Genomic DNA, 22,310 nt, shown 5'->3' with positions numbered 1-22,310 from the left:
GATTGACAGCTCAAGAAACACAAGCCTTTTTAGAGCAGACATGTGATGGCAACCATAGTGCAGGACACTTCATTGTCTTATCGAGGTTATAGCTATTTGCTGAACTTAAACTCAAAAAAATAGATCTGAGTTTTGATTCATCTAAACTTCAGTGAGAATAACTCAGGCTGTTTTACGACATTATCCAACAGAGCTAAAGAAACATCTTACTTACCTGAATCATACGCAAAATCTCTAGGTTCCTGCTTGATCATCAGAGGTGGGGGAAAATTTTGACTGGCCGCATTGCCAACCATGGCATTGTGTTCATAAACTGGATCATGGTATTCCTGCTTAAAACCTTGAGGTGGGAAAGGGATGTTTGGCTCAGACATCTGGCGTTGGTATATTGGGCGTCCTTCCCTTGGCATTGCAGGCAAAGGTGGAAAAGAATTGCAAGGTTCAGAGAGCTGGCGGCGAAATCTGGGACACAAGGTAGACAAGACACTTAATTGTATACTGCTGGCATTGCTATAACCAGAGCACCTAGAAAGTAAAAATAAAATAAGACAAGATGGTGACAATAAACCGCTCTCCTTCATTCTTAATAAATGTAACAGAGAATTTGGGGAGAAAATTTGTGGTGGAGTGGGAGAAGGAAAATGACCAAACTGTGACCTAACTGTGTTCCTAAATTTGAGGTAGGGAGAATAGAAGGGAAATGCAGTTTTAAATTCCTTTTGTATTCCCCATATTCAGGGTCCTAATCCCCACAGTGTATTAGAGCAGCTTCTGTGTGTTAGTAGTGGGAGTAGTAGAAAGGACCCACGTCCTAATGTAGGTTTCTCCAAATGTGGGTGCATGGCACTCAGCAGAGATCCATGCAGCACTTACTTCCCTCAATAGTTTCCACTGCTCTTAGAGCAGAAAGTTGTGTGCACATGGCTTGGAGAGTACCAGTTACAAAATGGCTCTCAGGGGACTTTTGCTTCCAAAAGCAGGAGCTACCAAGAACAATTTATGCAGAAAGCACAGCTTTGGGCTTCCTCTGAACTGCTGTTTCCCTCTGCTTTCCTGGGGACCCACACAGGTTTTCACACATTGCTCCTCCCATCCTTATATATGCAGGAACTAGAACAGGAGCAATGGAGATTGAACCTATTGGGCATTTTTACACATGCAAGAACTGCAGTGCTGAGTTCTTTCAAAAGTGCCTGGTGCTGCAACGCTTACAGTTGTATAAGTGGCGAAATGCATATCGGTGCTGAGAAAATGACAGTGGTGCACTTTTGAACTAAAACACACTGGAGATGCTTTAGTTCCAAAGTGCACTACCAGCATTTTCTGTGCGCTGACATGCATTTCATTGTTTATGCTACTGCATGCACAGCAGTGCAGTGCACGCCAGCTCACATGGGGAGCAGACTCGATTAGTTGATTAATCGAATCTGCTCCAAAGCAGCAGATCTCTGGCACGTCACAGGGAGAAAAAGTATGCGTATAAATGTCCATTGCTTCTTTACAGATCCACAGCAACTAAGACATTCTTCAAGCAAATACTTGTCCTACCATGACCCACCTACAAGCAAGACAAAAATGTTACTTTAACACAGCTCCTTCAAGTAAGATGGAAGTTTCTCTATGAATATGAAGCCAAGACTTAATGATTCTGCAGATACTTTTTTTAATTTTGGGAGTGAACTGACTTGTTTCCTAAACTATAATCAGATGTTTTCTTTGAGAAAACTGGGAGTGGAAGGAGGGGGAGAAAAACAGGGATTTTAGTCAGTAAGTTCTTGAATAAAATATTGCATGGTAAGCATTTAAAAATGTTAACTCCATTAACTTCCATCAGAATATTTTCATGAATTTGGTTTCACTTAAATATGTACCATCATAAGTTAAATAAAACCAACACAGAAACTATTAGTACTCATTCTGTTAGTATGTAGTAATAGAAACTGAAAGACAATTGCTTTAACGCTTCTAAGAATATTCTACGCTGCAGTATAAAAAGTGGCACACTATAACATTAGGCTTTGCAATTCCACCTACACCTGCAGAAAATAAACTTAGAAATTCAAACATATTATGAAATAGTTAGGCTGACTGGCACTGCATTCATTTCCCCTCTTTTCCTTTTTTCATTAGCCAAAAAAAGAAGCAGAAATTATCATTAAGAACTGTCAAGGAGTGAATCAGAAAATTGCAACTTGAAGTTAAAATAAGAAACAGGCTCACTCACAAAGCCTCAAAGGAAGTTAATAATACTTGTTGTACTGGAAGCTTTGTATGGAATCAAGCCATTTGTTTATACAAGTGGATTTGATTCCCATTGGTACTTGTTAAGACCATTTATCCCCCATGTACTCATGATTCGTATGAAGCTGCATGTTCTTGAGGCTGTTGTTAACCTAAGCCACACAACAAACAGTTCAGAAAAATTTGCTCCCATATTATATATTATAAATTATCAGAGACACAGTATTACATGCTAGATAAATCCAGACAACTACATTTTGAAAACATGGTCCACACACAGATATTCTGTTTCTAGTGGGAAAACTGCCATGCTCCTGGTAGAAAGCAAAAGTGTACAGACTTTTCTCCCAAAGAAAAAATAGTGGTCCCAGGAGAAAAATAATCCAACTCCAACTAAGAAGTTGCTCCCAGGACATTTTCTTTTAGGAGAATGTTTGTATACTTTCCCACAGCTTAACTCCCTTCCAGGAGTAACAGAGTTGGGGGGAAGGCTCTCATGCCTTCCAGAAACCAGGATCACCTTGGTTTAGAGATGACGTTGGGAGAGTGGGGGCAGCTGCTCCCACTCCTCAAGTAGACCAGGAGTGGAAGCCAGGTGCTCCCCGCCAGCTCCTTACATGCTGGAGTCCCTGGTGCAACAAGTGGAGAAAGACTTTGCCCCACTGCTCAATCCACTTGGCTCTTGGGCAAAGAAGGGTGGTTGTAGACTGAATGCCTATAGTACTCCTTCTCCTGTTATCATTTTTAGTTGTAGAAATTTTCCACCGCTAGAAACAAATGCTTGTATGTGGCTCATTTTGAAACTGAGGTCCTTTCAAAAAATGTTTATAAATGCATATATGCTTTACCACTGTATACCATTTTATAAGTGGAATTGAGGGAGAACATAAAATAGATTTAGAATTAAAAATAAAAAGGAAAAACACATTCCGAAACAAAACATAATATGCGGAAATAGGGAACACTGGTCACTTAACACAGCCCAGGTACAGACATTACACTTTTACCAGTATAAGTGATCAGAAACTGGTCTATACCCATAAGAGAAGTCAGGCACACAAAACTGATCTACACCCATAACAGAAGTCTGGCACGTATAGGCTGTTTTAAAATGGCAGAACTCGGTCTATGATTTGCACTCTCCCCCTCTTCCTGCCAACAAAAGGTGAATGTGTGTTCTGTTCACTACCAATCTAAACTATACCACTTACAGAAAGCTGAATAACTTAGATCAATTTTGCCTTGAGCGTTTGAATGTCTGTACCTAGCCACAAGCTCTATTCTTTGAACTAGTTACTTTGGACTTTGCTGAAAGGTTGTTGAATACACTATTTATTAGCTGAATACACTATTCCTATTAACACAAAATATTTTTTAGGACACTGAATCAGTCATACTTTAATAAAATAAAGACATCATGTTTAGAGTTCATTATGATAAAGTTGTGAGGGCATTTTATGTGGCTCACTGGAAAAACATGATTCACAGTACATACAAGCCTCTAAAAAAGCACAAGATAATGCAGAAATGCAGCTTGAACTATAACCATCCTTTCTGGTCCTTTCTGGTGGCTAACAAACAAAAACCTTTTATTCTAAAATACCCCATGCTTGGCTCTTCCAACAGTGGCAATTTAGTTTTTGGAGGTTTCAATCAAATCTATTGGGCTATTTGAATTCAGTACGTTTATAAAAATACATTTGTCCCACAGTGGCTACATCTACACAAGACATTTACTGTGCAGTAGCGTGTTACTATCCCATAGCATATTGTTACTAAAGCACAGTAGCATTATGGGGCACAAACTGCGATGTGATGATTTTAGGCAGTAGTAATGAGCTACTGCACAGCCAGCGCCACCACGAAGCTGTGCAGAGATGCTACTGTATAGTAATGGCAGTTACTGAGCACTTATTTAGTACTTGGGTATGTGAGTACTAAATGACTGCACAGTAACAACTGCGCAGTCAGTACCTCATGTAGATGTGGCCAGTAAGTTGCAATCATACCCACAACCTGGCCTCTGCTGGGGGCCTGCACTGTTCTTCTACAGCCCAAAAAAGGATATGAGAGACCACGGTTAAGGCAGATGAATGAGCTTCTCTTAGAGCTTCTTTACTCTATCTTCTAGCAGCCAGGATTCCTATAAAGCCTTTGATGGTACTTTAAATTGACTACTAGAAGCAAAAAATATTGCTGACAAATGATAATTCTTATATCATTTATAAAAAGCAATATAAAAAGTTTCTATTGCTGCAGAAGCACATAAACTGCACTTTCTTGTGTGAATCAGGCACATAATGTCTGACTTTCTTCGTTTTTAACACATTTTTGGTTATTATAGTGTGTCACTTATATTTACATTTACAAACAAACATTTTCAAAACTAGGAGAAATCAATTTTATGCCTACATTTTGCAGCACATATTCTCAGGAGAATGAGAGAAAAAACATGATTTGTTTGGAGACCTCTAAACATACCAAAACACAACAGGTGACTTGAGGACAGTTTCAGCTTTAATTCTGGATTATGGGGGGTTTTTTAGCTTTCACAGGTTTTACTCAGTCTAATGTTATTTGGACGTAGTTTATTTTGGCATCTTAAATTTCCTTATATTAAACTGTTGTATTTCAGAAAGTTTAAATACCCGCCCTTCTAGGAAAATCTATGCAGGCAGAGTCTACTGTCTGTAGAAGAAACTCCAGAAGCAAGCTAACAGCTATTTAGATTTGTATTTAGACAAGCTAAAATGCTCACTTATTAGCATAGGGCTAGATTCTGATGCCTTACTCCTCTAGAAAACACTCAGCTGAATTACTTGTTGAGTGCTCATAGCAAGAAAAGATGGCAGAGGTAGCCATTACACATGGTTGTTCCTAACCGTGCTCCCAACAGACTCTATCCAAACAGAATGCCAGTCTCTTGTATGGGGTTAGCACACCTATGAGGAGGTATGTTTCCACCACTCTTATTCACAATGCCTAGTATCTGGGTCCCACTGATTTCCATAAGAATAGCTACAAAGCTTCTACTTCACATGACGGTGGATCCCAGAATCTGTTTAAACTTTACGCAGCCTACAATTGACTGCAATTCCTTGAATTTTGGTTACTTAAAGGGGTTTTGTTTGTTGGTTTTTACCTGTGGTCCATAGGAAAGCTGTTGTCTTGAATGGACTGGGAGGGAGGAAGATGAGTAGGGAAAACCCGGTCAGGTTTAGGAGTCTGAGCTGAGTTTGGGGATGCATGGTGCAGTGGTGACACAGGAGTGCTGGATGGCGTTGGTGGGTTGGAGGGCCTCATTCCCACTTGTGGCTTCTGATCATAGGCACTAAATAGAAGTGGTGGATGGAAGGGAAGGAGAAATCAGAAGTTACCTTCTCTTCAATTCAATTAAATGCAGCACTTCCACCCAGAGAAATAACTATTCCATTCCATTCAGATTTTTTTTTTATTATAAAGTTGCCTTAGTATCCAAATTGGGGGAATTCTCTTCTGTGGATATGGAAAAGCACTGAGAAAATTTAGTTAGAACCTGGGTAATAGCTATGCATTACAATCAGGTTATTTCCCTCTATGGAGCAGAGAATTACTTTTGAAAGCACTTGGCATACAGTGATGCCGTAATAAGGCACAAGTGTAGAGCAAGTTTCAGAATACATGAAAGCACAGCCACCTGGACCACAGCAGGAAGAGTAGGTAATATCTGTCAAGTTTGTCAGTCTGCACAAACCTCAGGAGTGAGAGAAAAAGAACCTTACTGGAGACCAGAAATGTGACCCAGAAAAAGCAGTGCTATGTTGCTTTAGCTACCTATATTCAGATACCAGCAGCTTCTGCTGACAGGATATATTTTCCCCCCTCTCACAAAACTAAAGGTCTGTAACCCTGTAAACAGATACACAGATGGTTAACTTTATTCACCTGTGCCCCAATTAAGGAAATACTCAGGCATATAGCTAAGTCAATCTCTCAATTTAAGAAAGGACTAAAGCAGGTGCTCACTGTTAAGTACATGCCTAAGTGGTTTTCTGAATCGAGGCAATGGGACTTTCCACTGAAGACAATGTCGTTATTTGCAGACTTAACCTTAAGCATTTAGGAGTAAGCATTTGTTTTGGCCAAGACAATAAAAGGATCTAGGAGGATATTCATTAGGTTATCAGGTTGACATTATCTTGATAAATAAAGCTGAACTTTTCCAAAGATGACTCTAGCATCTGGCAACAAAAGTCCCTTACAAAAATGTCATGCCTCTTTTAGCAAAGTAGTTTATGTGGTGCCACCCAGCCCTGCTTCCTGCCTGACTTCAGACTGACGTGGCTCACTCACTACCTTTCTCTGTGAATAGACAGAGGTAGTCAGCTCACAGAGATAGGTACTTAGTCAAGTTAGTCTGAAGTCAGAGGCTAGGCAGGGCAAGGTGGCACCTCATAGACTACTCATTAAAAGATGTATGAGTTTCTGTAGGCTACAGATTTGATGGATGGCCCTCCAGAGAACAGAAGTTTCTAAGCAAACTAGTGCCTTCTGCCTACTTTTCTCTGTAACCAAGTGATGCCCCCTGTTTATCAGATGAAGAGGCAAAAGATGCTTTGTGCTCTACTTTTAATGGCAGTGTACTTATGTGAATAAAAACAAGGTAAGACTAAACTGTCACTAAGAAAGCCTTTCAACGGCTGATATTTAAGGGAAAAGAAAGATATACATGTGAACCAAAAGCAAAATCAAGAAAAAATGCAGTGGTAAACTATTATTTTTTATATCTTAAAATAATTTAAACTTTCACTATCTAAACTTATGAACAGAGGGAGACAAACTGCATCTGTGAAGACAGCATTATCTGCAAAGTCTAACAAAACACTAGTTTTACATTGTAATTATCCATGAATACATGCATATATCATCTACCAAAAACTTGTCAAATGCATAATGTGTTTCTCAGACCTGCCAATCTCTTGCCTGTTACAAAGAGCAGTCTCTCAGCCTAATGTGTGTAATGCATTTTTAAAGTACTTTCAAACATAGCTCATGGCAAATAAGGTCCCTCACCTGTTGTTTTTAGACTCTGGCTCTATCCAACAGAGGAGGAGTGGAGTGTGAATATTGCAATGAAAATTATTGCTTTAAAATAATTATGTAAAGTGTTTGATAGCAGGGTAAACAGTTTCATCAGCATTCAAGTAAATGCATTCTCTCATCAGTCTGGTATCTGCTGAAGAGGTAACTTTTGTAAGATCTCTATTATGGTTTTATTGCTCTTTAGTCAGTCCTCACTTAAATCTGCAGTCCTAACTGAAACCACCATAAACATACTCCTGACTATTTTACCTGACATTGTACAGGCACTTTTCCCCATAACTGAACTTGAATGGCTGTTCTTGACTACAAGCAGAGCCAAGTTCCGAACATGGACTGTGGGGTTCCTTCTTGATTTTCAATGGGAGACCATGAAAAGCCACTGAAAAGAAGGGAAAAAAATGCAATTAAATACCAAGTACAGTATTAAACAGTATGCCTTATGAAGCAAGCTAGATGCTACTAATTAAACACAGGATTAATTAAGCCACTAGAATACTAGATACAGTATAGGAAATACACATTTCAAACATTTCTTTGGGTGTCAGCTGAGAAATAGGCACCAGAGATCCTTTGCATTGGCTATTAGCAGTTTTATTGTTTAATAGAATGATGGCTAGGATCCCATCTCATTAGCAGGAAAATAACAGCCCACTTATATTTGGCTTAACTACTGTAAATGTTGTCAGAAGCAAAATACTTTACAGGCACAAACTGCTTCTAAGTAATATATTAGCAAGACAGCTTTCAGCTGTAAATGCACAGTAGTTCACTTCAAAGAGTATCACAGCTATGAGTACAAAATTAATTTCTCCTATATGAGCCTCAAATACTGGACCACTAATCTTTTTAGTCCCAAAACTTATACGAAAACCTGTAATAAAACTTATGAAACTGGAGGATTACACGCTTCTTTAATAGCTGATGGTATAGTAATAAAGTAATGTCAGAAATATATATTAGCCCTCTTGAAGTCAATGGGAATTTTGCTATTGACATGAATGAAGCCAGGATTTGGGGAAAGAGAAGGGATGAGCCAGAAAGGAAATATGAATGAGAAACACAGTCTGTGGAAGAAAAAAAAAGTTGAGGACAAGTTAAGGTTAGCCAAAATAGTTTCGCTAAACCCATTATATTTCTCAGTGCAAGGTCAAATGTCTACTAAAACTGAGGTAAAAGATGTTAATCTGTATCTAAATTAGGGAAAAGTGCAAGGTTGCTCCAAACCCTGTTCCTAATCCAGAAAAAGCAACTACGGTGGTAAAAGATGATATATAATATAGGAAGACAAAAACTGTAGACCACATGCCCTGTACAAGACTTTATTTTTTAACAGTTTTAAAGCTCATGCCAAAGTTATAGACATAGTGCCTCTTTCATCTCTGATAAACTTCAAGTTTTGGATCACCTTAATTCACCTTATTAACACCAAAATATCTAGATGTGACCTGGAATTTCAGCCCCAGGAAAGGCATGGACCCTCAAACCTTTGTGGAGCTTCAGTGAATTCAAACACACATTAAGGTCAATGTTAGTGAATCTCAGTCAGCAGAATCAAATCATTATGCATCATTAGGCTTTATAGTATCTCTACCCTTCCCTATATCTTAAAAAGCAATAATTTCATATTCGCTAGATTTAGAAAATGGGAGAGAGTGTCCATGCAGCCCAGTGGACCATAGCTTGCCTTGTGTGGCCCACAGGCGTTTAGAGGTTAGACAGCCCATCATTTGGGCAAATCAGCCTTTAATAAAAAATAGAAAAGAAACTCAATATTTCTTTATAATGCAACTTTTTTTTCTATTGTGCCAATCCTTTGAGCAACACAAAACAGGGCTCAGATGCAGTTGAGCAGACTGTTGCATGCTTATGTCCATGTCCACTTCTCTCCATTAGGAATAGTTTTAAGTCCAGGATCCAGAGGCGTCATTCCACTTCCCAGCATCTTCTGAACTGTGACTCTTACCTTAAGTATATGAATGACTTTGATTTCAAGCTACGGAGCTAAACCTATAATGCAACACATTTCTTATCAAAGCCAACCTCTCATACTCACACAAGGGCCACACACTGCTCTATTTTTTGTTTTTAACTTCGCTGCTTCCTCAGAGTTCATCTGTTATGAAAAATGACTTCCCTTATTTATTTTTAAATAATGGGAGTACAGAGACTCCCACACCACAGCCCTGTATGCAGAACTGGTTGGGTATTTCATCACAGTGCTGAGAGCCTGAACGTCTGCTAACAGGCAGTTTTCCAGCTCACTGGCACAGGCGCAAGTGAAAGCAGCACATTCATTTTGTGCAATTTGCTTTACCTCCCCACATGGAGTTGGTGCATGTAAAAGGCTGTTAAGTACTAAATTATTCCTTATCAAATCACCATCATCTGGAGTCATGATCAACACTAATTAAATTACTTTCACTGAACACGGCTCCAGCCTGCTGCCTCAGCTGCAAAGCACATTTTACTTTGCTTAACTATACAGTCCTAGCTAGGCACAGGGCAGAAAGCTAGAAGGCATCTGTGCTGTAGTTTTAATTAAAGTATACCCCACCTTCTTCCCGGTTGTATAAGCTAGGGTAAAGTGTATCAAATCAAGTAGGTTAACGCTTTCATTTCATTTAGGGAAAGCATTATAGTCCAAAATGATTTCACATTAGATTTTTATCTTAACTACGGCCAGTACAGATAATGTAGCTGTAAAATTTAAAGTCATCCTCAAGCACTCCCCAGACACACAGGCCATGCAAGGCTTTATCAGCTCCTCCTGAAATGCACACTTTTAGATGAGCAAAGAAAAGGCAGCCTGAGAAAATGTGTTCACTATGTATTTTTCTTTGAAGTCTACTTGACCTTTCAAACTGCATTTTTAGGCTGGCTGACAAGGATGGAGTTATTTCAATAGTCAAATTTTAAGTATGCAAAATGCCAGTCTTCTACCTTCACTGTCACTCCCACCCATTATAGCTCTTTTTAGTGCGACATTCACTTGTAACCTTCCTTTTTTAAAAATTTGTTGACTTGCTACACTGAATTTTACATTTTCCTTTCACTGTAAAACTTTTCTGGGGAGAAGAGCAAGGCTGCTTCTTTATATATTTTATTTTTACTCAAACAAGGCAGGCTTCCTATATTTTCAAATTTAAAAAACAACGGCATTTCAAACAACAAAGTCCTTCTCCCCACTTTTTCTTTATCCTTCCTCACTCCCTTTTCACTCTTCGTCCTCCAGGCCCCACCCTCTTTCCCCCACTCTCTGCTTGCCAGAACATTATTCTAATAAGGACAAAATCCCAGCCCTCTTCAAGTGACTAAGTATTTTAATTTTTATGATCTGAATTAATAATTACTTGTGTACAGACATCTCCAAATTTAAAGTAAATCAACCCCCTCCCCCCGGCTATTAAAAATAAGGACCTAGTCCCAAAAGCTTCACTTCAGTGAATTTCTTTGCACTCCATTTGGATGACTTGTAAGAAAAGGCTTTGTGAGGATCAGTGCTGCTCAGGGTACTTATCATCATGCCTGTAGTCTCTATGAAGTTAACTTGAATACATAAGGCAACCATGACATGGCTCACTGCTTTAAGCAGTAGCTGACCACTGCATAATACATGATGGTATACCTATAGAACAGTTTTATATGCAGCAGAAGATTAAGAATTTTATATAGACTACATGATAATTTGTGTTCTTTATATTGGCAGTCTAGAAAATACTGTCACATTTTGGGGGGGGGGTTCTTAAAGAACCCTTTTGTAGAAAATAAAGTAAACAGTCTCCCTGTGGAATTAACTCATACACAGTGAAGGCCATTTCAATTACATCTGGCAAGCTTTTGAGAAAGTGTTACCCGTCTACACCCTGATCCTAACCTACTCATGAAGACTCCATTTCAAATCAACAGGACTTGTCCAGAACAAGGTCTTCAGATTAGTGCCCAATTGAAGAGTAATTGTATTAAGATTTCTGTAAGTGCTTAAAAATAAGTTGAATTGCATTAGCAAAACCTTTCTTTTCTCCCTCCTCCCCATCGCATCTTCTGGACCCTAATCCTGAGATAAACTAACTTCTCTGCACATGTAAAAAAAAAATACACCATTTGGACCAACTGGATACAACACACAATCTTTGCTTAGGGAAATCTTAGGAATAGTCTTTGTCAGGGACCGTAAATACTTCTTTACTACATAGCAACATTACTTCAAGACAGGTAAGGTGTGAATACTTAAGGAAGATCTGGAGAAACTCATAGAATTGATTGTACATCTTTTTTTAGGCAGAAAGTAATACCATACCATTCCAATTAAAAAGTCAACCCTAATATAAATTAACCACATATTTTCAGATTCAATTTTAGGGGAAGGGGAAGGGGAAAGCTGTTTTTTCCCCTGAACATAAGCTGATAAAATTAAGTCCTCGAACTGTTATTGGCCTTACAAAACTCCACAGGAGAATCAAATAACCAAGGAAAGGATTTGAAGATATAAATGCACTAAAAATACTAAAATAAAAACTTCACAGGTTTGTTTTTGCATGCACAAAAATATTCCAAGTACAAAAGTCATGATTGTTGGAGGCTCCATTACAGTCAATCGTACATGTAAGTCAAGCATAACTTTTTTTTTTTCAGGGGGAAAACCATGTTGACTTAAAATCAGGACAACACAGTATTTAGTTTGTAGACTTGAGATTCTTGCATTAATTACGAAGTTCAAAATAAGGTTTTCAAGAAAAAGAAAGGCATATGGAGAAAACACTCCTCTATAGCTGGAAATGTAAGGGTCTTTGCTAGTGGTGTTTGATCTCTTAAGTGATTTTTGACTCCACAGACTAAGGGCGGCCTCTTTATTATCAACACATATATGAAAGTATTAATGTACTATCTGGTGCAAAATGAATGAGTCACTGACACCTGCCAACTTGTATGCATTAGAGAACTTCAAGGCACTTAGTAATGCTACACGCACATGTATAGCTTGGAGGATTTGGTGCACCTGCGGAAAAAGAAAGCAATGGAGAAATCAGAATGAGTCATGCTCTGGACATTTCCGCTGAAAAGGCGTTTGGGGTGCGTTTTACATTCCTACCCTCCAATCACCGGTAAAATTAGATTTTGCATTTAAGCTTATTCACTTTTAACACCAATTAAGGTGCAAATGGCATTATACAATACTACTATACAATGTATTGTCTGTAGACACTTAAAGACAAGGCAGTTGACTTTCTCACCAGCAAGAAAATGAAAAACCATTCACTTCAAGTTAATATCACTTCAACTCCAGGTGATAAATTGATTGAGATGACCTCAATTAGTACGTAGTTAAATTCCAGAAGCAAAGGGGAAGGCCTATGTACCAATAAAGCCAATGCTGTCACAGACTCTTTAAATCCAACTTCTGACACGCACAGAAGTGCAGCAGGCACTTCAGATACATCAGAGCCTCTCAAAGATTCTTTTCCAGTACATTTACCTCTGCCAAACCCTCCCCTTCCCCCAACATATGAAAATCCATTACTAAAGGGTCTAATCTCAGCTATCAGCACAGAGTGCCTTTTATGGAGCCATTAAACCATTTCTCTTGTTTACAGTGCCTGAAGAAAGATGTGAATTATGTCTGTGACAAAACAGGCGATAACATTTCTAAACTGCTATCAAAATGCAAACTGAGATACACTTAAGGACAGGGACCCAATTTTGTGTTTTTGCGATTTTCTTCACCTGCTGTAATAGCAAGCACTCACCTGATGATTCTAAGAAAGAATTTATGCTGCAACATGGCAGGTACCATAAGCTTTTTTGATCTATAAAGTCTTCTGTTTTCAATATACTAGTTGTGAAGTGGTTTGCTCAAGAGGGTAAAACATTGGTTACTTCTCAGCTGTTAAAGATGTTCCAAAATGTCTCTTATATATAAAAGAAACAAATCCACCCACAGATGCATGGCTTTACATGAGGGTTGTAATGCTATGATACAGCAACAGCTATTTGTTATTTAAACCTAAAACTTGAGAATTTAGTAGCCATGGTCCCCTGCCAAACAGAACAGAAAACTGAACACTCACTGGACTTGCATTCTAGGCAGTGCTGTTAGTCTTCATTCACATTCCATAAAAATCTCTAAAAGTAGATGTGAATGTCACCCTTTAAGAAAGAAGATCTAGAAATGTGGATGGGTGTAGGTCTCCAAGCCTGAAAGTAACCTTTAACTGTTATATCTCAGACCTCATTTTAGTCTTACACCTAGTTTATTCAAAGAGTATTTGTTCATTTTAGGTCAGGCTGAAAACTGGGGAATAACTGTGACTAGTCCTTTGATAGATACTTTGATGGATACTAACCGGAATTTTAACAAGCAGTATAGACAGTAAAGATCCCAGTAGCATTAGCCTTTTATCTTAATAATTCCACTCAGCACCAGCTGAAAGGATTTTATATTAGTCTCAGGTATATTTTTGAAAGAATTATTCTGGCACATGTCCACGAGGGGCCAGCAGGGGAGATTATGTTTAGGGGCAACCAACATGGGTTCATTAGCGGCAGGTCCTGTCAGACCAACCTGGTGGCCTTCTACGACCAGGTCACCAAATCCTTAGATGCAGGGGTAGCAGTGGACATAGTCTTCCTGGACTTTCGGAAGGCCTTCGACACTGTTTCCCACCCTGTTCTCATTAAGAAACTGGGGGACTGTGGTGTCGACACCTACACAGTCAAATGGGTCGCCAACTGGCTGAAGGGCCACACCCAGAGAGTGGTGGTGGATGGGTCATTTTCGACCTGGAATGATGTGGGCAGTGGGGTCCTGCAGGGCTCAGTCCTCGGGCCTCCACAAGAGAAGGCTGAGGGGGGATCTAGTGGCCTGTTACAAACTAGTCAGAGGGGACCAGCAGGCATTGGGGGAGTCCCCATTCCCTCGAGCACTGCCAGGAGTGACCAGGAATAATGGTCACAAGCTGGCAGAGGATAAATTTAGGCTAGATATCAGGAGGTGCTACTTCACGGTCAGGGCGGCTAGGATCTGGAACCAACTTCCAAGAGAAGTGGTGCTGGCTCCTACCCTGGGGGTGTTTAAGAGGAGGTTAGATGAACATCTTGCTGGGGTCATTTGGCCCCGGTACTCTTTCCTGCCATGGCAGGGGGTCAGACTCGATGATCTGCTCAGGTCCCTTCCAACCCTAGAAACTATGAAACTATATTCTATTGAGTCTAGACCTAACTAAAAGGTATGGATAACTAAGGCAACGCCTGCATCTCAATGAAAGAAACCTCTTGGCTAGACAGAGATGAACAAGAACCATAGATTTATAGTTGCTTTAAAAGTGATTTAGCAGATGGGGCCAGATTTAGTTTCACCTGGTGGGTGCACGAGTGGAGTTACATGCCTAGGGTGATTCTATTCCACATGCATCTGAAAAATTGCTAATATAAGAGGCAGGCGAGTCCTCATTGCTTGTGATGGTATGCTACAAAGATGCATTCACAGATTTTTAGGGATTTCAGCTGGGTGAAGTAGAATCTGACCCATGACATCTTCACAGATTTCATCAGGTTCTCAAAAAGCTTGGCTATCAAAAAAATCACTACCTTATTTTGATTGAACCCATGTCAACTGGATCATATTTAGATATGATTAGAACTTGATATCTGTCATATATATTAGGAGAACATAGCGACAAACAAGTTAACTAGCACCAAGAGGTGTATCGTTGGGGGCCCTCATGAAACCATGCTAACAGCTTAATATAAACACCGGTCACAAGAGAGAGAAGAACTAAGGTCTGGGAAACTCCAGAGCCTTTACGAAAGGGAAAGAGTATTCCAAAACTACCCAGTCAATCATTCTGAAAGGAACATGTAGATTCTCCATAAGATCATTCTGTCCACCCTCTAGTTGCACCCGCAAAGCTTCACAAACAGCAGGATCAAAACCCAATGAAAAGAAGCATGCTATATTATACCACCAAGGTTATCTGGCTTCTAGCCAGAGTGATCATCAACCCACACAATTAGTTCTGTTTCAATACAGCAAAATTTGAGGATGTCCAATGTCACTGGAATTGACCTACCACTCCCTTCTCAGTGATCTTTCCCAGAAAACAGGAGCTTCAATATTGGGCAGTAATTGGCAAGCATAGTAAGTATGATTCCATCAATTTAGTTCTGCCTTGGCTTCAGATCAAATCCTTCCAACCCCCACTAGCCCAGTAGATAGAAACAGCATGGGACCTCATTTTTTTGGAAGCTAATTCTGTATGATGAGCCCAAGCACCAGATTTCAGAGCCAACTGGCAAGAATCAAATATGTGGGCAATATGGAGCTATTTGAGAACCTTGTCTAACAAAAGGAAAATACCAGCTTTGAAGTAAGCTGCCACCTTTACTGGAAAATACACAACTACAAACGTACTTTAGTAACATTTAAAGATTCAGTGATGATAAAGAACATGATTATTCTCCCTTCCTGCCTAGAACACACAGTCAAGTGCATGTAGATTCATAATCCAGTGGAATATGCAAAAATGTGTTAAAGGACTGCACCACATGTATGCTACATAATAAAGAAGTATATACCTGATTTAGCCAAATAAATAAATAAAATACCATATGTGGGATTCTTATCCCTTATTTCTATGCTAGTTACTCTCACCAGGGCACAGTATGGTGCTTGAAACTGGAACTTATTTCTAGTTTATTTCTAGTTTATGGAGGGCTAGTTTGGATACAGGAGCAGAATTTTTTTTTTCCCATTCCAATAGCTATGAAAATACTGATCCTTATGCCCCACACTAAAATCAGGAGTGCTAAAGGACTCTGTATTAGCAAACACTGCTATCTTAGAATGATTTGCTCTAGCTGCAGGGGTGACATTTTAAAAAAGCAAACTGTGAAGAAACAGGAGATTAATGACTAAGAAAGGTATCAGTAAGCATTTGTTTAAATTAATTACACTGACCTTTCACCTGTAGGACATTTTAGTTCTAAATATCCGTCACAATTATTCCCCAGTTTTCAGCATGACCTAACACGAACAAATACTCTTTGAATAAACCAGGTGTAAGACTAAAATGAGGCCTGAGATATAACAGTTAAGAATAGACTTGGGTTTACTAGAACAGGGCACCAGAACCGTGCTGGACATTATAGTTCATTATTACCTAATACACTATAAACAAGTGTCACGTTACCTTCTGCAGAGCTAATTTACGTTAGGGCTAGTCTACGTGGGAAACCAACTGGCATGTTTAAAGTGTCTTAATGGAAAGTTATTTGGAGTCGAACCTCAATACAAGTATCTAGTGGAGCTGCTGAAATGAACTATTGTCCAAACAGAAAATAACTCTGTACTTGTTACTGGACTCCAAGGATCAGTCAAGATCACGTTACTAAACTATGTGTTGAGGGAGCTCTTGGAAATAAAGCAAGTAAGGGAGAATTGCTTGCAAGTTCACATAAATGGGCTGTTGTAGATCAATGATAACATAGCTCTTAAAGAGAGCACAAGGCAGCTAAATCTACAAAATGTCTAGATATTGCTATATCAGTCAATTTATCCATGCATACCAGTGATTCTCAACCAGGGTACCACAGCATTCTGGGGTGCCCTGGGATCCTTTCAAGGGTGCTACAGGATGTCATGAGATGTTAGCACCATTAGGTACATTAACAAGACAAACCCAGGGGCCATGTCCAGACGAGCATGGCCGTGCTGTATGTGGCACCATAGACCATGGACCCATCTGTAATACCACACACCACACGAGAGATCCCAAGGTAAAAAAAAAACCCACCTGGAAAAAAGTAGGGCGGTGCATATGGCAGCAGCGCACATTTTCCAAAACCAGAGCATGCCTGGCCAGAGCCACATTCCAACTGCCAGCCAGGTTCCCAGCTGCAGGAATGCCACGGCTGCAGCTTCCTCAGCCTCCAGGACCCCAGATAAGACTGCTGACACTGGCACAGTTGGTGACCCAAGCCTCCCCTACCCCTGCGGCTCATGCATGGCCCAGGCAATCTCCAGGAACAAACAGCAGCAGCAAAAATATGCTGCTGATACTTGTCCCCGGAGAACCAAACAGCTGCTCTTGTTTGGATGCGGCCAGAGCTTTTAAATAGGAATCTATAGTGTTAAAAACATTTCGACCTGTTGTGGTTTTTGAGTTCTTTGTAACAGAAAAACTGCTCTATTATTTTTTGTAGTCAAAGAAGAAGTGAAGAGCTGGCATTTTCTGATGGGTGCCTTACGTCTAACAAGAGGTGCCTTAAATCTAAAAAGGTCGAGAAGCACTGATGTAGACAAACCCTTAATTCACCAATTTCTCTACTTTTCAGACTGCTGAAAATGGCCCTCCTGTATACTTTTAGCAAATGGAATCCTTTCAACATGTCTTTATTCATGAAAAGAATATATGTGATTCATCAGTTAGTGTGCGTCTTCCCAAATGGAATGTAAAAAGGAACTTTTTAAAGAATCTTTTAACGTCTATAGCTGAATACTTAAAGCCAGCAAACCCCACAAATGTGGCTAAAGTTATATCAGTATAAGAGTGCTTATATTAGTATAGAATACACCAGTAAAACTGTGTTCATGCTAAGGATAATACTAGTGGGCACGTCTACACAAGACATTTACTACACAGTAGACTAACTAACTGTGCAGTGAACACCACAGGTCTACACATGCACCCCTATTAGGCTGGAGTAAACTAATTTACTCCGCAGCACAACAGTACTTGCAACTACAAATAGTATACTGTTGTGAAGTTTTTTACCCCGCAGCAGCACATGTGTAGACATTGCCCCAGGTGACTGGAGCATGAGGGTGCTTCCGTGAGGGGGCTGCCCTCATGTCCCAGCTAGCCCCTCTACAAACACACTGAGCCAGGGGGAGCAGCCCTAGGCTGGCAAGCTGACCCCTGGAGTTCCCTGGCAGCCAGGGCTACTCCAACCCAGCTCAACATGCTGCAATCCCGGACACATGTATAAACACATGCCTGGGAGCAAGAAACTCCAGAGCAATAAGCACCAGAATTTGTTGAAGTACATTAATATGCATGTGCAGACACACCCAGAATAACTTAAGACTTTAAAATGAAAATTACAGCTTCAACCAGCAAATCTGTACCAGTAAAAGTTCTTCGTATAGAGTATCCCTGGTTTGCTTGACTGTAACACTCTTACAAAAATGTTAAATCAGAACTATTGGGAGTACACCTGCAGCATGCTTATGATGTAATTCTGCTGAAGGTATGACAGAACAATCCAGATATTATTAGCCACTTGGCTTCTTGTTCAAAAAGACCACATCAGTCGACAATCAAAGTTGCAAATATGTTCTCCATATCAAAACTAGGAAAGCTTGCCTAAAAGGGAAAGCCAGCTGGCTAGAAGAAAAGGGAAAAAACAGCTTTCAGTAAATGCCAATAAAAGTTAACCTGCTTCCAAAACAACAAAGACAAAGCAATTACAAGGCAAACTTTTCAATAGCCTGCCAGTAAACACCTTGTTAGGACACTATCAGTCATTTGGCTTAAATTGTTTTGGCTGCTTAATAGGCTAAAAATCCCCGTTTTAAGAAAGATTTTGTCAACAAGTTTTTTTAAAGCAAGTTAGTTGTTTGGCACATGGTTTCAGTTAGCTCACACCCTACTATCCTCCATCCCCCAAAATTAAAACATCTAGTTAAGAATTGTTTAGATATGTTATTCAGTACAGCTGTGGACTTTGTTAACTTTTTAAAAAGCAGCAATCTTACAGCAATGTTGTCTGGGGCAGTAATTGACACTGATTTTTCTCAGCTCTCCCCCTGACACACACTTGCAAAGACTTTGTGTTGTATTACTGCTTCTTTCTAAGCGTTACCTATCTGAGTTTTGCAATTGCAGGGTCTCATTGGAGGGCAAGAGATTGGCACTAGAGGCAGATGTCCTTAGGCCTGTACAAAGAATTGCCTCAAAAGCAAATGTTTTGCATTGAAAGTGAGCTTGTTGAGAAATGCCACAGGGAATGATGGATTATTAAGCAATTACAACCATATTCATCCCTTCTGGGATTCACTGGAGTTCCCACTAAGGTAAACAGGATAAAGAAGAGTCTCAATATAAATAACTGGGATGAAGCTAACTGTGTTCTATGGAAATTTCTCTAAAAACTAAATGATAGTTAAATGATTCTGTACAATATAAGCCAGTTGTGGAAGGCAGCCACAAAGACCCAGCATAGGCAGTGTCTCTTCTTTTTCACCAGGTGCTAAAATCCTGCATTAAGACCCACAGTAGTTACCCTTAAAGTGCAAACAGATGTCACCTGATGTCACATTTTTATGGTGAAAAATAGCAAGCAAACACATGGCTCTACCTTTTGCAGCCACATCAGTGGCTGCAACAAAGGTAGTGTTTAAATACTGCTGCTTTATTGTGACAGACTTCTATTTGCTCTTTGACAGGTGAGTGTGGGCAGCCCAGAACTGCTTACACTCTCTAGCCATCCTGGGCAATTGTTCCAGGAGCTTGAGGGGCCCAATCCTATGGACCCGGGGAATTCCCCCACAGAAACAGGCCCTTCAAGGCAATAGAGCACCTACCTGGCTTTCCCTGCTTAAGGAGATGCACCTTAAAGACTCTTGGGGCACCTCTCCTCTCAGTAAGCAGGGAAAGTTGGGGTTCCCCAATTTTGGAGACTTGCCCAGGTATCTCCAGGGAAGCATCTCCATAAATGGGGAAAGCTCGCACAGGTCCTAACAAGGAAGCATGGGACCTGAGGAACCCCAGCACTCCATCCGTCCATGTCAGGACCTTCATGGCCCTGTGCCTACACTTAAGACCTGCCCAGACTAAGCTTCACCTAGAGGCACAGGTTGGCATAGGTCCCATGGAATTCCCACACCCCGTGCCTCAACAGTGGGACTTGTGTTGACGCACGCATTTATATGAAGCGTGGGTTGGAGAGGGAACTGACAAAAGCCCCATAGAAGGACAGGCTACCAGGAAGTCCCCAGGACCCATGCCACCCCATGCCAGCACCTGTGCCAACCCATGCTTCATATGTTTGACCCAACTCCGAACAAGGAGGCAGAGAGTGCCAGGGATTCCCCAGGTCCAGGACCTGTGCCTTCATATGATGCATGGGTCAGGACAGGCCCCAACAAGGAGGCAAAGGGCAACAGGGACCCAGGGAATTCCCAGACAAGGGAAACACATTTGTGTTTCATCCAATAAAGTGAATCTGCTCTGTTAGGATGTGTCCTACCACCTCTGATCCACTTTGTTTGACCATGTCTGTTTTTACCTTAAGAATAACAGTGGGCCCAATGAATTTCAGCCAGGATGTAAAAGGATGGGAGGGTCTCTTAGGAACTTAAAACTAAAACTGAAGACAGGAGAGAAACTGTGGAAACAGATAAGCCTGTGTAAGAAGCCTAAGCTTTTATGTTCCTGTTTCAATCGCCAGAGGAAGAATTTGGACATTTAAACTATGGATACGCTCTTTTGAAGACAGGGTAGGTACCTAGCAAATCACAACCCTAGAGCTGCTCAGATATTATGGTAATAATTAGAGATAGAGAGATGCCGTTTTCCATGAACAAGTTAATTTTCTATTTAATTCTGTAGTAATTTTTCAAAAGGGTCTTAAACATAACTTGGCCCAGTCTTTAGAACTACAAGGACAACAGAAGTCCAAAGGAAGCTTTGAGGAAATTCAGTTGAGACTGAAATGGCCATGATTTTGCCTTTATTTGCTTTATGACAGATGATTTAACAGATAAATCGCTTAATTTGATTTTTGCATTAATTACTTTAAAAGAGTACTCAGTGTGACATTTGGTCAGATTCCAGAAAAAATGACCAAATGGTAGTCAGGTACTATTCTTGCTTCCAGCTCCTTCCACCAGAATTAAGGAATTTCCAGTCATATTCCAGTCATGAAGTTTTTAAGGCTGCTTTTTCACTTCTCCATTGCTTTGTGACTGATCCATACAAAAACCAAAGCAGCAGACAAAATAGGAGATCAATAAAATTCAGTCTGAGAATCAGGGAAACTAGATTTAGTTCTTGGTTCTGTCACAGACTGCCAGTGGGAACCTGAGCAAGACACTTAAGCTTACCTTTTCAAAAAAGTGGCTTCCAATTGGGGGAAATTTAAGTTTTTGGGCTCCAAATCTAAAAAGCATAATTATTATGTGCATCAGTTTCACCACCAATACAACTGGGATAAGTCTTCCCTATCTTAAAAGGGAAGATACTACAGATCACAGCCACCACAGAGGCCAGTAAAAAGAAAAAAATGATTGTATGAAGGGCTGGCCCATGTACAAAGTAAACAAATTTAAAAAAAAACAAACAAAAAACACAAGTTAAGGCCTGATTTTACTTTAGCTTCAATCAGGTGTAGCGTTAATAAAAATAAAAACTGAAAAATTTCAGAATGTGATTTAAGTTGACTGCATCTTTAACAGCAAAAGAATACACCAACAAGGCTTGCTGTAGTCTAACAATGAATTTTACAAACCGCATACAATGCACATTGAGTTTTATAAGCAAACATAAAAGTAATGAATCAGATTCCAACCCCGTTAACCTTGCTCAGTCATATACAGTAGTTCCAAGAAAGAGCAAGAATTCCTGAAACCTTCATAGCTCATTTAATTGGTATGTGATATTTTTTTTTCCAAAATCTGCCAAATCACTGAAGCCTGAATGCTGTGTAGCTGGGCAAATTTTGTCTGCTGACTTACAAACTTTAAAACTATTACTTTCTTGGGCTCAGATTATGCTTGGCCTGTACCCAGGTACTGAAGTGACTGCTGTCTTTGTACTCCAAGAAAACAGATGCCCCTGCTTTTTGCACTAGTCAGTACAGCTCACAGGTGGCAGCGAGTTACACCCCACAGGGGTGTGTACAGAGTATGCATACTGCCTTTGCAGGAACTAAAGAGTTTAACCCAGTAATTCTCAACCAAAGTGACCTGGGAAGCGGATCAATATTAACAT

At 40.1% G+C, this 22,310-nt stretch overlaps 1 protein-coding gene across 3 annotated transcripts in view; it reads right to left on the bottom strand.

Annotated features, from left to right (window-relative positions):
- The window catches only part of ETV1 (ETS variant transcription factor 1), a 77,671-nt gene that overhangs the window by 30,386 nt on the left and 24,975 nt on the right, over positions 1 to 22,310 (bottom strand). For all 3 annotated transcript variants that reach the window (XM_090046889.1, XM_090046890.1, XM_090046891.1), the window contains 3 exons: positions 7,573 to 7,702; positions 5,384 to 5,572; positions 215 to 462 (listed from right to left, as the gene is read on the bottom strand). In XM_090046889.1, coding sequence (XP_089903015.1) covers positions 215 to 462; positions 5,384 to 5,572; positions 7,573 to 7,702 — 567 coding nt within the window. The remainder of the gene's footprint in view (positions 1 to 214; positions 463 to 5,383; positions 5,573 to 7,572; positions 7,703 to 22,310) is intronic.

This window comes from Crocodylus siamensis, chromosome 5, assembly GCF_052110815.1.
Source record: "Crocodylus siamensis isolate JL-2025a chromosome 5, ASM5211081v1, whole genome shotgun sequence".
NCBI classification, from domain to species: Eukaryota; Metazoa; Chordata; order Crocodylia; family Crocodylidae; genus Crocodylus; species Crocodylus siamensis.
Note: the sequence above shows the minus strand (reverse complement) of the source record. Positions and strands in the feature narration are given on the sequence as shown.